A 16929-nucleotide genomic window follows, 5' to 3' on the forward strand; every position below is an offset into this window, starting at 1 on the left:
GTTAACAGTGGTGGCTGGTGGAACATGTTCTCGGTAGGGCTGTGCCACATCCAATCAATTTCAGCAAACATCCCAGTATGATTTAATGCAAACAAATGAAGGCATTCAACACGCATTACTACTTTGCAGTTAAATATTTAACATTTATTCCAACACGAAAAAAAGCAGTAAATAACACTTAGATAAACACGTCAGGACATCTTATTTTTGTCACCCTCACAAGCAATATAATATAATAATATATATCATATATATATATATATAATATAATATAATATAACGTGTATTTATTGAGATGCCCCTATGGACCTTGTTATAGGAGGTAAAGATCAGGAGAAGTAAACATGAAGTGTAATTATGAATACTGATGTTAAATTAAGCTATGATGAGTTTTCATTGTTAATTTACCATCTCTATTAAATGTTGATGTCTCCATGACCAAGTTAAGCAGATGAGACTGAGGACAACTATGTAGAAGAAAAGATGTTCACTTTGCCTAATATGTAGCTTGACAGAGTTCTCATGTGTGTCCTGGTGTTCTCATGTTTCCTTACCTCCTCATCCCTCACTCCCTAACTGTCCGTGCTGAATCTGTCCCCGTTGTTTTAAAAAGCTAAATATGTTATTAGCATGACGTCATCCAGCTAGCCCAGGGCTCGGCAACCTGCGGCCCCGGAGCCGCATGCGGCTCTTCAGCCTCTCTGTTTAAATCAACAATGAAAACTCATCATAGCTTAATTTAACATCAGTATTCATAATTACACTTCATGTTTACTTCTCCTGATCTTTACCTCCTATAACAAGGTCCATAGGGGCATCTCAATAAATACACGTTAAATTATATTATATTTTTTATAGATATATAGAGATATATCTCTCTCTCTCTATATATATATATATATATATATATATATTAGTGCTGGGCAAGTTAACGCGTTCATTTCGCGTTAACGCATTCATTAATTAACGCCGACAATTATTTTATCGCGCGTTAACGCATTTTTAAAATTTATTATAATTGTTTTATTGAAAGACAAGAGACAATACATATACATAACAACAAGAGGATGACAAGAACAGTGGGATAAAAGCCAGCAAACATCCTATAGTCAGACAATAATAATAATTAAAAAACAACAACAACAACAAAAACAGGTAAGTATTTTTAATTTATTATTATTGTAACAGACTGTCTCATGTTTATCGTTTTGTATTGGAGATATGATGTCCCTTCAGGGTTGCCGTAGAGAAAAGGCGACTTCCGATTCTGGTCGAGTGGGGGGGGGCAGAAATAAAGAGAGAAGCTGCACCAGCTGTTGCTCTCCCTGGAGACTACTGGACATCGCTGCGGTAAAGTCAGCAGACACTCAGATCTCCGTGGTCAACTCAGCAGACACTTACATGTTAGTGCACCTATATGCTGACATTCACGGTAAACACATTTAAACGGCACAGATCGGGAGCGAGCGAAGGACTTTGAAAGTTAGCGGAAAGATTAACTTGAGACAACATCCGGTTTCTTCAGACGAACATCCGGTTTTCAGAATAAGATGCCAACAAAGTATGAATTATATTCACATTAAGTATAAAACATGCTACCTGCATCTCGTGAACCAAATGTTATTGCCCTTTTGTTCATATAGCAGTACTTTTAAAATAAAAGTGCGCAATACACTACTTTTGAATTCATTATTGAACTTTGCCATAACAATGCGATTAATCGCGATTAATCGCAAAAAATCCATGCGATTAATCGCGATTAAATATTTAAATCGTTGCCCAGCACTAATATATATATATATATATATATATATATATATATATATATATACTGTATATATCAGTGGCAGGCCGTGCATTTTATACCTGGGCCTTCTGTGCTGTCCTAGTTGAACAGCTACGGTGCAGATACATGAATCCGTGCATGACGGGACGCTGCGTCATTAACGGACAATGCATAGTCAACTTAACAATGACAACAACAAAGTCATAAGAACCAGTCACATATATTTATATGACAACAAAGCATGACACATCAATCCAGCAGACCTGCAGCGGATCCACACATTCCACCACACAAGAGCACGAGCCATTCAAATATTAACGTTACTGCAGATGTAAAAAAACAAACGCAGTTTGTCACTTACCGAATGCTGTTCACTTACTTAAAGACAAAGTCCATCCTCCTTTCTTTGTTGACAAAGAGTTTAATCCCAGTACATCGTTTCAGTTCCAGTAAGAAGTCCTTCTCGATTCATGGATGAATCGACCGCGACCGGTCGCGACCGCCAACCACCGGCCCCCGCTCGGGTTTCTCCAAAAGTTGTCAAAAGCACCGTAGCGTCCTGCCGTGCTATGGCGTCCTCAGGTTAGCGTAGCGTAGCTCCAAACACCAAGATGCTCAGTTAAAATGAAACACATTCCCAGCCATAAAATGTGCGACGCTGTCAGCCAGGAACACCGTTCATAAAAATAAATAAACTACATCAAGCAAACCCTAAAAATGTTATAATTTCTTCCATATCTTTCAATTTGAACTCTTACTACTCCGACTAACTTATGCCAGCTTCCTTAAATTTCACATTAGTCACGCGCTGGCCCACTGACCAATCATGGCGCACGTTAATGCAGACGTACTTATCAGGCTACCTGGGTAGCATCGGCACGTCAAAGAATACGCCCAACATCTCAAACTAAAGATCTGATTGGTTGAAGACGATGACAATCAACAATATCGTCCCCATTTACTTTAATCTGCAAAGTCTACCTAGAGGACCTCAGGCCTCTCTCCTTACATAGAGACTGAATCTGATTGGATAAAAGCTCTCCTTAAAACAAGCTGTGCTGGAAGCAGAGCAACAGAGGAAGACAGGAGCTGTGCAATGAGAAAATAAGCTAATGGGGAAAAAACTATAATACATGTAGGCTAGTGTATTTGTGAAACATTATTAAATTATAAAATAGCTCTAACTTTGTGATTCTGTTTAGGCCAGCAGAGAAGGCTTAGCTGGCCCTGACGGCCCACCACTGGTATATATATTATTATATTATACTGAATTCCCTGTGAGGGTGACATTAATAAGATGTCCTGACGTGTTTGTCAAAGTGTTATTTACTGCTTTTTTTTGTGTTGGAATAAATGTTAAATATTTAACTGCAAAGTTGTAATGTGTGTTTGATACATTAATGTTTTTGCATTAAATCATACTGGGATGTTTGCTGAAATTCATTGGATGGCCCTACCTAGAAGATTTTCCACCAGCTGCCACTGGAGGTCAGGCTGATCTGATATCAGCTTTTTCACTGCAGTTTCTCCGCAAAAGTTCTCCTCTCAAACGGGTTTTGGAGGAGTAGTGCTCGCACTCGCCTGTAGAGACGGAGACGCGCAGTTTGGGGCGATACAGATTCTGCCCCAAGCTGAATGTATTTGAGGACGCTGATTGGCTAAATTGTATGTCACACATTTATATCTTTAATCAGCAATTGGCTAAACTGCTTCATAGTGGGCCGCCTCCTGTGGGCCATTTCTCCAGCGCCCCAGAGCTGCTGAGACGTGCAGACAGGCAGAGAGGACGAGGAAAAGCATATATTTTGCGCAGATATCATATTTTACACATATTACTGGGTACATTCTATATTTCAAAAACACAAATATTGACAATTTGTATAATTTATTTTTATTATTATTGTTTTTTTTGTGGCTCAAGGGGGGGCGGTGGCCTAGCGCCCTCTATTGACCAGCTGCCACTGGTGGTTCATTCTTTTTGTTCCTGACAGAACTTTTAAGGGACATTTTAATGAAAGAATAAATTGTGAAAAATATGTTGAGTAGAAACAAGAAGTTGAGAGGGTTAAAAGAAGATAAGGTAAGATTTGGAAGTTGAGGGAATGTTATACATTTAGTCATACAATGTAACAGGTACACAAATCACATTTGAAATTGTCTTAATTAGATCATTCTTCCAGTTGGAACTGTTGCTGTGGCATTTGATCAACTAAAATGAAGCTGTACTTGATTCTTGATGTACTGATGATCATTAGTCCACATAGGTCGTTCACACACATGGGATGAATGCAAGAAATGCAAATGTTGTTCACATTTGTTTGCTCATAATGCAGTGTGCCTTACACTGTCATAGCAAGCTGAACATGTTCATCTTAATGTAAATCAAAATATGAAATAGAAAAATAATGACGACAATACACCGTAAACAAAGAGCATAGCGATGTAGAACCGTGCTTTTTTTAGAAACAGGAGAGAGACCAGCTCCCTGTGTTTGTAAGACACACACACACACACGCACTAAACAGGTGCCGATGACTGAGACGTGTTTTTTTGACGGCAGCATTTGCAGCAGAGGACGGTCACCGTAACGATGATGACGAGGACTGTGAGCAGGATGAAGACTGCACCGACCCACGCTGCCAGACTCAGCTCTGGTGGGACAACGAGAGTCACAGTTAGACCGATGGATCTGTCACTTTAAAGGTGCAATGTGTAAGAACTGGCCGCATGCTCCGAACAACTAGGGGGCAGCATTTCACCTCTACTACTGGGTGTAAACAAATCTTAAAAAGCCAACTGCTAACTAACAGCAGTGTACGTTTTGATAGTTTGTTCATCGAACTAAATCCAGAGTGACTGAATTCGAGCTAACTGCTAACTGCTACTGAAGCTCCATCCGTCTCTCTAAGCCTAGCCCGCTCTCCTCCCAGCGTAGTAGTCTCCTTATGGACGGGAGGAAGAGGCGAGGGTGCCAGATGTTTTTTGCGTTTCAGACACTTTGGATTTAATCCAATAAACAAACAACACTGACCCTGTAGCTTCAGCGTGATTGACAAGCCCTCGAGGCAGCTCCACTTCTTGGTCCTCTCGTTTTGGACTGAACACAGACTGGACGCTACAGTGACTCACTATCGCCTCTCGAGGTACAAGTGGTACGAGGCGATCTAGTTAGCATGCTGATTTCACTAGATTTCTCTGAAACAATAAAACGACGTCTTCTTTTAATATTTTAAACAAAAATTCGGACCGCATCTTAAACATTGCACTTTTAAATGTAGATTATAATTTTTTAGTATTGTAGCTCTATAAAGGAATGGTTCAATGTGTTTGGATCACCTGACATGATGTTTCCATGCCAATCTAATCACATACAGAAAACATTTAAGGAACATTTCTTTGATATTTAAGCTTTTTTGAAGAAAAATATGACTGTGTTTTTCTTTTTGTGATTCACATAAAACAAATGGGTGGAATCCCACCTATTTTCAAAACACAAAAATATCCGCTTAGCAGATGTTTTATGAATGGAAATTCCTGTTTGTCAGGCTTGAGGGATTCAATGTGTTTAGGGTGACTCAGAGACTTGACCACAAAGTACGTCAACCAGAACGATCACAAAAAACGTCTTATTCATAAAAACCACAAGCAGGACTCATGACTCATGACAACCCCCCCCCCCCCCCCCCCCCCCCCCAAAGAAAGCCCAAAATGTTCATTCTTCCTGAAACTGAACCTAATGCTTGTGTCCATGCGAGTCTTTGCCCTGGCCATCACATGAGGACTGAGGCTCCTGCCTTAATGTGATGCTGATTCATATTTATGTCTGTACCCTGTGTGGTTGCAACACATTCTCACTCCCAACTCAAATACTGACACTTGGTCAGTGGCCCTGAGCTTCAAACTATGAGACTCTATGTTCCCATCTAGCATCATTCCTGGACGTGTCAGTGAGGTTGTGTTGGTTTCCACTAGTTACATCCATAGTGTATTTTCAAAACAAACTTCCCACGTAGGTTTAATTCGATTTTAGATTTACCTAAGCAACAAAAGTACTTAGTTAGGTTTCCGGTGGTTTGGGGTTAAAATAAGTGCACTTGTTACATAAAATAACTACGCTATGATAGTCGGGAAGTAATGTAAGAAAATCTTTGTGAAATAAGTAAATGTTGACTTTTGGTTTCACACGGGACACCAACAGTGGTCTCCTGGGTGAAAGGGCTGTGTTTGTTTGACGAGTTGTGCAACACATTCTCACTTCAAACTTAGCCCCTAAGCTTCAAACTATGATACTACTACGTACTCCTCTAGCCTCAGCTTGGAACACGTCAGGGATGGCGTTTCATGCTTGTGTACATCGTATCTTTTCAAAATAAACTTCCGTCTTCACAGGGCGTTAGGTTTAGGCAATAAAACCACTTAGTTTGGTTTAGGTTGACGTTAACTTGACTGGCTAACGAGTGTCAAACGTGTCATGTGACTAGTGAATCACTTGAGTCAAGACTGATATGACAAAATGTCAACATTCAATTTCAGTTAAGCACAGGACACAAACAGCGGCCTCCTGGATGAAAGTCCTGTGTTTGACCTATCCACCAGCCTGTGTGGACCATCTAACTCTTTATACCGCGTCACTGGCTCTGACAGTCTAACAGCGATGCAGATGGGTTTACATTGGAGTCAGTTGAAAACCCTGGTGCATCTCATACAAACGCCAAATGGTGCCTCGTGTGTCGATATCAAACTCAGAGGAGCACTGACCAACCGTCTGTATTTGACGAGCTGGGAGCGAGACCTGGGCGGTAGTGTAGTGCATACAGAGTGTGCGCACCTTGCAGGACGTTACTGTCTCCGGGTATGCACCACTGGATGCTCCAGGCTCCTTGCTGGGAGCTTTTGGGTCTGGAGGGGATGAAAGCTGCAACCATGAAGCAGTAACTCTGTCCCGCATTCAGCTTTGACACCTCTGCTGTACTGGAGTTAGATATGATGTCTCTCTACCAGGTAAGAAGGAAATATTACCGCCAATCACTTCAACATCTATCCAACTCACCGTTAACATTTAGACATTCATAAATTCTTGAATTGATAAACACATTTATATATATATATATTTCAAATCTAAAATCTCATCATCTCTGTCGTGGACCTTAATGTTTTTGACATATTTCAACATGCAGTCAGTATTTTTTCTAATATCCAATCAGCTTCTAAAGCTGCTCCATTCCAGTATGAACTGTTACACTTATCTATATTATCATCTGTATTTTATGTTTGGGTTCACAATGGAGCAGCCTCCACGAGTCTCTGTCTCTCACAGGCGAGCTCGATCTTTATACAGATTAACCTTAACTCACCTTTTCAAAGAAGGCAACGTAGGCAGCGTTTCAGTTAACGCTAAAACATTTTTGAAGGGCTTTGGAAAAATTCCATTTACTCTATGATCATCCTAGTCGGTATTTTCACTATTCAACTGTTTGTTAGTTTTCAATACTCTGGTGAGACTTTGTTTGTATGACTGAGCTTCATGTTGGTGGCAGCTGAATACTGTACCTTGCCTGTGCTTCCAGACTTGTAGTAGCTGATCTTATACTTGAGGTCTTTCTTGAAAACGTCTCTGAGGCTGAGCTGCTTCCCAAGCTCATGAACACCGCTCAGAGGATCTGTGATGTTGACGATTACTCTGCTCTCATCCACGACCTCCACGGTGAAATTCACTGCGCTGATGTTCGCTGAGGAGAGGACGAATCACCAGTAAGGATGAGGCTCAGGCTTATTCAGGCGGGTTCACAGGGTCTAATTCATAAAGCTGAAGGATGTGAGGTAATACTAGCTCTATCTTCCAGCCTTCATCTCCTTTAGCGTAATAAAACATTGCTGTAATTCAAACAATGTAAAAGCAAGTCACCCTTGCCAGATAACAAAGAGAACTGACATTTTATTTCACGACACTGAATGTGTTTAAATGTGAGCTAGTATCCTCAGGTTTATCAGGGTAATGTGTTGTGAATGTACACACTTTATCCTGGTTTTCAGAAAGCTGGACCTGGAGTACTCTGATAAAAAATACAGGATACACCTTATCCACTGTTGGTACCGAACGTAGTGACTAAGATTTTCATGATTTAAGACCCACATGCACACATTTGATCAGAAACCTGACTACTATTAGAACCACGTATACAGCGAGATGAATAACCAGGTCTGACATATTCCATGAAAGAATCATGTCCCAAATGTGATCAATGAGTCCTCCTTATGTGGACTCATTAGAAACATATTTGTGATACGTCATAAACAAACACAATCTGAGAGGAAATATGTTTCCCTCGAAACGTAAGTGACGATGCAGTTTCGTTGTATCGGTTGCACGTTATTTTTAGGGGACCAGGCTGCTCATTGACAACTCTGATGTGTGTTATGTGTGGATTTGTTTTGCGTGTGCATGCTATACCTACTCTCTCTATAGGGGTTGAAGGGAGGGCAAGGACTGTGAGGGAAGTCCTCCAGGTCATAGTCATAGTCCACGGTCACAGGCTCGGTTTTGATCTGGACAGTGTAGGTCCTGTCAAACAGGAATACATAAATATGGGTGGAAGATAAGTAATATACATTCAACATGCATGGATGGATTTTGCAGAGAAGAGAGGCCAAAGCTCAAAAGTCTCAAGCAAGACGGTCAACCCTGAGATTCATCTAAAAGAGAGGACAGGAAATTCTTAAAATGAAATGTGAGAAGTACAATAATATTAAAGTCAGCATACTGAAACTAGAACAGATAATAGAACTTCAAATATACTTCATAGACATAAAATTGTACACATGTGGCTACTCATAATTTATGATAGATCAGATAAAGATGGATGAGGTCACCAGAAAAAAAACAGACATACAAGTCTCTGTCGGAAGATCATACAATTTGATTGCCGTTAGAAATTACAAATGAATGTAAAGTGCTATAAGTTACTGAACCTACCAGATACATAGGCCCAATTGAAACATTACAGAACTTGAAAGGACTTGAAAGGACAGAGGTCCTACCTGTCCAAAGGTCGGAGGTGGTCGGTCAGATCACATTCTGAATGTGACATTCGGATGCAGTCGGGACTCTGACTCCATTCAGGCTCCTCACTGATAGTCACATGACAAAACAGAAGAACAATGATTTAAATGATATCGTCAATGCAATGTCCCCAAAAGTCATGAAAACACGGCTGTGTGTGTGTGTGTGGACTCACCTATGGTACGAGACAGTGTATTTGTAATCAGAAGCGTTAGTAGTCCAGACGAGGATGGTTTTAAAGTCCAGAGACACCCAGCGTACATTCTCCGCTTTAGGCACAAAGTTCTCATCTATGAAAAAAAAATGTAACAACATTCGTTTTCTGCTCACCCATGATCTCCCTTCCTGTTTTAGTTATGTTAGCGTAGTGTAGTATCACAACGAATACTTATATGTCCACTTTGATAGATCTGTAAACTTTGACATCCACCTCCCTATCCTCCTCTTTCTCATAAGCAGACCATAATTACAGTCAGACCTTGCCAGTGGGCAGAGCTGAACGTGAGCCAGAAGTGAGACTGTTAGTAACAACCTAATACAGTTTGAGATGCCTGGTGTCCAGCACATTCTTGTAACATTCCATCTTGTTCTCATTGCGTTCTTTTCTTAAAACGTCCAAATGTTGTGGAACATTTTGTTTGGTTCATTCCTTGCTTCTAACCCATTTCCACACGTCTTTAAAAAAAATGCTGCGTCACGATTAGGTAAATACCCTGATGGAACATTAACTGATTACAGAACAACTGAAGAATGTTACAACTGTGCAAAGTTCTTGTTCCATCAAGCTCATGAAGATTCTCGCTTTAAATAATTGGCCAGACTTACTAAATGAATATTAGTGACATTTCCAATACAAATAAATGTCAAACATGTATTTTATCTACAGCTTGTATACCTGGAATATTTAATGCATTATATATTTAGGCCGAACAAACAAATGTATAATACCTAACTTAACATAACAAAATATTGGTATCTTTCCAAGATGTAGAATTCCTCTCTGTCCAATATCTATCTGACTCAGCTGTGAAATAAGTTGCATCATATTGGAACACAGAATATCAGCATATTTGATGAGCTAAACAGCATATATGTGGTGGCGGGACATTAAGGTGACTATGACGCCAGAGACTAAAGTCTGATCATCACACAAAGCCAAACACAAATGGGCAGAATAGAAATAGAGAAAACATGATGCTGTGCCCTTTAGGGTGGCCTTCCAGTGGAGAAAACATAATGACATGTCCTGTAGGGTGCCCATCTGGTGGAAAAAACATGATGAAGTGACCTTTGGGTGCGCTTTTAGCATATAAATCATGATGACGTGCCCTGTAGGGTGCCCATCTCGTGGAAAACATGGTGACGTTCCCCTGAGGGTGCCCTTCCAGTGGAGAAAAATAAATAAAGTGCCCTCTAAGTGTACCCTTCCAGTGGAGAAAAAGTCAGGACGTGCCTTCCAGAGATACGTTCCAGTGGAGAAAACGTTATGAAGTGCCCTATAGAGTGTCCTTCCAGTGGAGAAAACATGATACCCTACATGCACAAAACATGCACGCTTATCTATCTATCTATCATGTGCTTTTACCTGCAGTAGTGATGATCCAAGCAGACAGCCAGATTCCCAGATAAAGCACCGTTTTGAGAGATGCCATGTTACCACAACCCAAAATCCTTTCTCTATCAATGCTTGATCTTGTGAGAGCTACCTGAACCCAGGAGAAGTAGCTGTAGGTAAGATGTGCTCTTGGTTTAAGCTGCTCAGGCTGACTGTTGTTTCCGGTCAACAGTACAGAGAGCGTGAGAGCTGTAAATGGGGGAACTGGGGGACGGTTCAGGGTTCCGTCTCGTTCTGCCTGCTGATCCCTCCCACATGCCGGCATTCTGATGGGGGGAGTGTACAAGGATCTGTTCAGTTTGAACTCCTCCTTTCACCAAAACACAGATTAAGGACATGAATGTCCTTGGACTGACACACGACACTTTGAAAGATGGAAAATGTCCCTGTAACTTACCCGTGTGTAAACTCACAGAAACATGAGTAATCAGTTAGCAATGGTTACACCCACAAGGACAAGACCCAAATAGTTCATTCTTTCTTTGTGAGAAGAAGATTCTCGGCCCAGTGCTGCTCATGTATTCAACTGTGTTTCAGTGAAAACCAAACAGCTTGAGGCTACGTTGCCTTGAAACTTACCCCATTGTAAATGAGATTTAAATTCTCAGTGGGATTATCTTGGCTAAATAAAGGTTGAATACAAAAATAAAAGTGTGTGGCGGTGCCTGTATCTGCAGAGACCCTCAGCCTATATTTTCTCTTTTCTTCTTACTTTGCTGGGTTATTTATTGTATATTCGTCCCATTAACATTAACAGAATAATGGCAAACCCATTCCAATGATTTTTGCATTTAATATATAAAAAAACAACTGCAAACTTTGCTGCTATAAATTGACAAACCCTGTTGCTTCTTTAAAATATCCCTCAGCTCTCATTCTATTAAGAGCAGCCAAGGAATGTGGGACTGAAGACAAGTGGAAACATATTAAGTAGGCATTCGCAAAAATAACAGCGAAAGAGGTACATCTGGATTCTCGTTGAAATTATTTCATCTATGTAATGGCATTCGGGTGGATCAGAGATCTGCAGTAAAACTGTGTGACCTGTGTGGGAACAGTGTCATTTGGGGGAAACCTCCTGGTAGCAATTAGAAACATGTGACTGTTCTAGTTGGACACACATACACAAACTCTGGGAAACACACACACACACACACACACACACACACTGACAGAATAACACACTACAGTATGTTTGTGTTACTCAACCTCCTAAAAATGACTCATCTGTAACTTATTTGCATCAACATTTCGTAGTAACGCAGCTCAGATTGTTTTTTAATCAACATTTTAAGGAAAACACAGCAATTCATCCAGTAGTTTATTTTAGGGTTCTTGGTGGGCCCGTCGTTCATTCCCAGTCCGTCTCTGACTAAAAGTACCAATACCATACGAGCAAAAAAGTCCATTACAGCTTTGAAAAAAAGTTTTAAAGTAAAAGTACATAAAAAAAGTCCAGGATTCCATCAAAAGTACTCAATGCAGAGAAATGGCCTCTGTGAGTGCATAGTATCTAATAATACTATACTATATATACTAGTATAAAACATATTACTAGATTATTATCATTGCTCATGTGTAAGCAGCATTTTACTGTAGTTAGTTGAGATGGAGCACATTTTTGACTATTTCACATCAAATTTTTTTTTCATATTAATCCGCTACTTATTTTCTTGATCTATCCATTTTATTGTAACTATAGCTGTCAGATTAATGTAGTGGAGTGAAAAACAATATTACCATCTGAAAGTGTTGAGTAAAGTTTGTTTTAGAAGAATAGAATTGATATGAATAAGGCCACTGAACATTTTCATGGTCAAAGTATAACTAATGACACCATCTTCGTACTGGTAATGAAACCGAGTGACAGCTGCTTCAAATCAGTGAGGAATCTGTTTTTATTGCCAATCGTAAAGCTTTTCCTAGAGGCTAACATTTGCAGCAAATTTTGTGGCCGGGAAAGTAAAGAGCATCAACAACGAAGAAGAACCAATGCTGCTACATTGTGTCAGAATATGAGCTTTATTAATGAGCTTTATTAATGAGCTTTATTAATGTGCAGATCACAGTCAAGTGCGGCAAAGGTCCGGAACATTACAATAATATCTAACTTGCGCTATTTAGTGCCATATATATATATATAAATATATATATACACATATATGTATATATATATACACATTCAGGTCTTGGAGACTTTTAGAGGACTCCCCCCCCCCCCCATTTTAAAATAAAAGCCTATAACTGTCTATCTGCCTGTCTCTCTCTCCCACTCACTCAGTCCATCTAACTGTCTGCCTGTTTCACTCAGTCTCTCTCTCCTCTCTGTCTATTTTTCTGTCTGTCTCTCTCCCTCTCTGTGTCTCTCTCTCTCATACAGTCATTCAGGTCTTAGAGACTTTTAGAGGACCCCCCCATTTTAAAATAAAAGCCGCACACATGATTTAGAGATATACGTGATGCAGTTCAGCCAATCAAATGTGGGTATTCTGATAAGTTTCCTGATTCGAGTGACATTTACACACACCGCAACACAAGAGGGAGAGACGAGGAAAGACATGGCAGAGCAGGACAATAGTCATGTAAGCTGTAAATGATAAAACATAGGATAATCTCCAAATGATTGCCAGAGAGATCAGAGTCTCTCTCTCTCTCTCTCTGTCTCTGTGTCTCTCTCCATCATACAGTCATTCAGGTCTTAGATATTTTTAGAGGACTTTCCCCCCCCCCCCCATTTCAAATTAAAAGCCCCACAGAATGAATTCTAACTGGAATGCTTGTGACGAAGCCTCTCATTTTAGTGTCAAAAAATTTTAGTCTCCTCTCCCCCTCTCTCACCCACCCAGTCCCACCCTTTCAAAATAAAAGCCCCACAAATACAAGATTCAATCCAAGAGTATGAATCTAAAATGCAGAAAAGAGAGTAGCGCTATCTCAATTGAACCTGAATGACACTACCGGTAACATTGGCGTGTGTATATATTGCGATTTCTTCGGGCAGTAGAAGCCACACTGTCAAAATTTCTTTCGGAATTTTCTAGTTATTATTATGATTAAGCCCGATGGATAATATAGTGTGCTTTGGCACAGGCAGTTTTACTGCCTTGTGCCACAAAGCCACACTGAACTAGAAAATTCCTAAAAATATCTAAGACCTGAATGACTGTATGATAGAGAGAGACACAGAGAGGGAGAGAGACAGACAGACTGAAAGATAGACAGAGAGGAGAGAGAGACAGAGTGAGTGAGACAGGCAGACAGTTAGATGGACTGAGTGGGTGGGAGAGAGTTGAACAACTAGCCAGTTGTTCAACTAGAGCTGAAATACTGATTAATCACTGAATAAATTAGTTTATTGCTTAAAGTAAATATTGTCTTATCACTTAATTTTACTCTCAGAGTACACCAGAATGCTACATTTTAAAGCTCAAATTTAAAATAAAATTCTCAGAGCATGCACCCCGCCCCCCCCCCCCAACCCCCCGCGACAGGGTTTCGGGCTTGTCACCTTTTTCACCTCTCATGAGTTTGCAGGTATGTGTATTGTTACACTCTTAGAAACAAATAATAACCCGTAGCTGTGGCGTCATAATGAGGTTATTAGGAGGTGGTTCAACTGTAGAAGGACAGCACTGAAGGCCCAGGTATAAAATGCACGGCCCGCCACTGGAATACACAACCACGTGTTTAAAACTGCGACCATAGTGGAACGTCATAGTTTGATGCATAGGGATAATACCCAGTGAGTTAGAAAGTGAGGCCAAAGGGGTCCTTGTAGCTGACGCTGATAAGACCGGCGTATACACCTTGCCATGCGTACCGGAACTGGTCGTGATTTGTATGATTGTCAAGTAGTTTATTTTATGCAATTATAATATATCTTGTTTACTGTAATTTTGATTACTTTGTGTGTTAAACTCTTAACTGTTTTGCCTTTGTTTACTCATAATGATGATTGAGTTTTTTTTAAGCGAAAACAGCAAACTTTTCTGTTATTCTAGAGACAGAGCATTTGTTTCTTTTGTTGTTTGTGCATGAAGCTGTTTTGTTGTCCTCTAGTTTTCACGGTGTTCCATGAGAGGACAAACATAAATGTATGGACTCTTCTATGACCAGCGTAGATACAGTCTGGCCAATCGTCCATGTGTGACGAGTTCGCAATGGGTTGCATAAAAAATATTGTGCCCCACCTGACCCTGAAGCAGCACACAACAAAATGTCCAGAAATCTGTTCTGTGCTGTACTTGGCCGTGAGTGTACTTCTGTGGGACCTGTGTTACGTTAGGGGATGGCAGATTCCAAGAAACAACACAGCAAGTCTGGAGAAACTCTGACTTTTTATGAATAGTGATATTTCAGCAGAATGTCCTGCCTCTCTCGGGGTGTGGAATACTCCAGCAGTGACATTGGTGTAAGGAATGCCGGTTCCCTGGAAGTGTGCTATATTGGAAGGCTCATAAACCCAATAGAATAAATCAAATAGACTACTTCAAACTCGACAACACAAACACATTAAATAGACCCTTTGTATTTCCTGTTGCAGTGTTTGTTAATGCAGTAACTGAAGGAAGCTTGTTGCCCTCGCAGCAGAATGGCAATGAAAAGGCCTATAGCTGACACTCCCAGTCGCTCATGCCTCTGACTCACACACTGAATAACTGCATGCATGTCTCAGCTTTAGTTTGATTACACGTACACACTGACCTCAGCGGTCACGGCTCTGTGGGATTCGGATGCTGTAACCTCGTAGTCATCGATGGCTGTCGGCTGCAGCTGGAACATCTACATCTCAGCTGACTTCTTTCTATCATTAGAACATAAGTATTGAGCAAAACCACTGATGGAATCTAAAAGGAATGTTTGAAGTAAAGCCCTAAATGTTTTACAGTTCATTATAAGGCATTTATAGTGCTAAACCCAGATTATAGGAACCCATGTGTTTTGAATAGAACGGTCGAAGCGAAGCGCTGACGTAACAGAAACCGTCCCTCCCCTGTGTCGTCTTTTGAGTTTTAATGGTCAGTTGTCATATCCGGACAGTCAGGCCACGAGGATACAATATTGGTAGTAGTGTGAAGACTCATGTATCAGCATACATCCTGTCACTGAGGTAAGAAACCAACAGTTGTTTTCTAAAAGATAATTAGGTGCTATTGTTTTAAAAGCAGCTTGTGCAATACATTTACTGCTGCTCTGAAGGTGTTTCCAGAACCCTGAAAGACTCTTCCAACCCTCTGAATGACTGATTGAATAAAAAGATAAAGCTAGATGAAATATGTGTGTTCAAACATGAACACTAGGAGAAAAGAAAACTCCTACAGGTTATTTAGATTTATTATTCATCAATTAACCTCAGCTGCAAGTCTTTAGACTGTGGGAGGAAGCCGGAGAACCCGGAAGGGAACCCACGCTGACACAGGGAGATCGTGCAAACTCCACACAGAAGGGCCGTTCAGCCCGGGATCGAACACTCTTGCTGCCAGGTGTTGAGGCTTAAAACAAAGGATGACAGCCTGCAGGCCGCAGGTACTTTTCTGCTACGAACTTCTTACTGCGCACGCGCACCAGAAAAATGGGCTGGATCCGGTTCAAAATTAAAACAATATTTAATGTACTACACAAAGTTCATTTACAAACTGAATTAACTATCAATAGTAATGTTCTCGAGAACAGAGACCACATGCACGCATCTCACTCACAGGTCTGGCCAATCCAGGTACTAAAAAACGAGAGCGGATGTGGACTGAGGAATGCTCTTTAGAACGTTGTCTTTTATATCCCCTGACAGTCGGAAAGTGTCCGAAACTGTCCTAAAACGTCTGAATGGTTGATTAGTGATTGGCTCCATTTGAATTCTGTCCCCTCCCTGGATCGATCCTTTGTGGCAAACATCCTGAACTCCTCCTCTCTGTGACCTGCTGGTCAGTTGTCTGTCCCTCTGTTCTCTGCTGCACCTCTGTGAAGCCTCACTCAAAATGTTCCCTTTCTGACCCTCAAAACTATTCACACAGTGTTTTAATACCTTTAGTGACTATACTTCTATGGTTTAATACATTCAATGAGTAAAATACTGTAACATATAATATCCTCTATAAGTAAGAATATTGTAAAGATATTGTGACTTTTTAACATATTTTGACATTCTTATTATTGTGACACTTCTACTCACCACTAGGGGTGTTATTAAATCCTACTAATAATGCTTTTAATACTGAAATCCTTCACACAGGCAACAGTTATATTGACCTTTTTTGTAATGTGTGTTTATGTAATGTGTAGCTTCAAGTTATTTAAGGTATTTATCTTAAGTTATATCATTTATTGTTCGATAAGGTGCGCCGTAAAATGTATATTGTCAAGACAGGGTGAGTTTCTTCTACATTGTTTAAAATATAGATGTTTTATTTGCTGATTTTTGACAGTTGAAGGTTCTCTGTATGACATTCAGAGCATCAATATAGTATCAAA

At 40.3% G+C, this 16929-nt stretch overlaps 1 protein-coding gene across 1 annotated transcript; it reads right to left on the minus strand.

The window, feature by feature from the left end:
- Positions 1-4303: 4303 nt before the first annotated feature.
- Positions 4304-10498, minus strand: LOC142934199 (tissue factor-like). The gene is made up of 7 exons (XM_076078663.1): positions 10432-10498; positions 9022-9136; positions 8825-8914; positions 8242-8348; positions 7337-7515; positions 6615-6780; positions 4304-4437 (listed from the first exon to the last, which is right to left on the minus strand). The coding sequence occupies exons 1-7, from the start codon at positions 10496-10498 to the stop codon at positions 4304-4306; spliced, it is 858 nt and encodes a 285-aa protein (XP_075934778.1).
- Positions 10499-16929: the final 6431 nt, after the last annotated feature.

Source organism: Anarhichas minor, unplaced genomic scaffold (genome assembly GCF_050575085.1).
Source record: "Anarhichas minor isolate MPS153535 unplaced genomic scaffold, ASM5057508v1 ptg000006l, whole genome shotgun sequence".
NCBI classification, from domain to species: Eukaryota; Metazoa; Chordata; class Actinopteri; order Perciformes; family Anarhichadidae; genus Anarhichas; species Anarhichas minor.

Bases quoted from the DNA above. Each gene is read 5' to 3' on its own strand.
- LOC142934199 (XM_076078663.1), bottom strand. From the start codon at position 10,498: ATGGCATCTCTCAAAACGGTGCTTTATCTGGGAATCTGGCTGTCTGCT. The intron at 9,137-10,431 runs GTAAAAGCACAT...TTTTTTTCATAG, and splicing joins TTGGATCATCACTACTGCAG to ATGAGAACTTTGTGCCTAAA. The intron at 8,349-8,824 runs GTAGGACCTCTG...CCTGTTTGACAG, and splicing joins CACCTCCGACCTTTGGACAG to GACCTACACTGTCCAGATCA.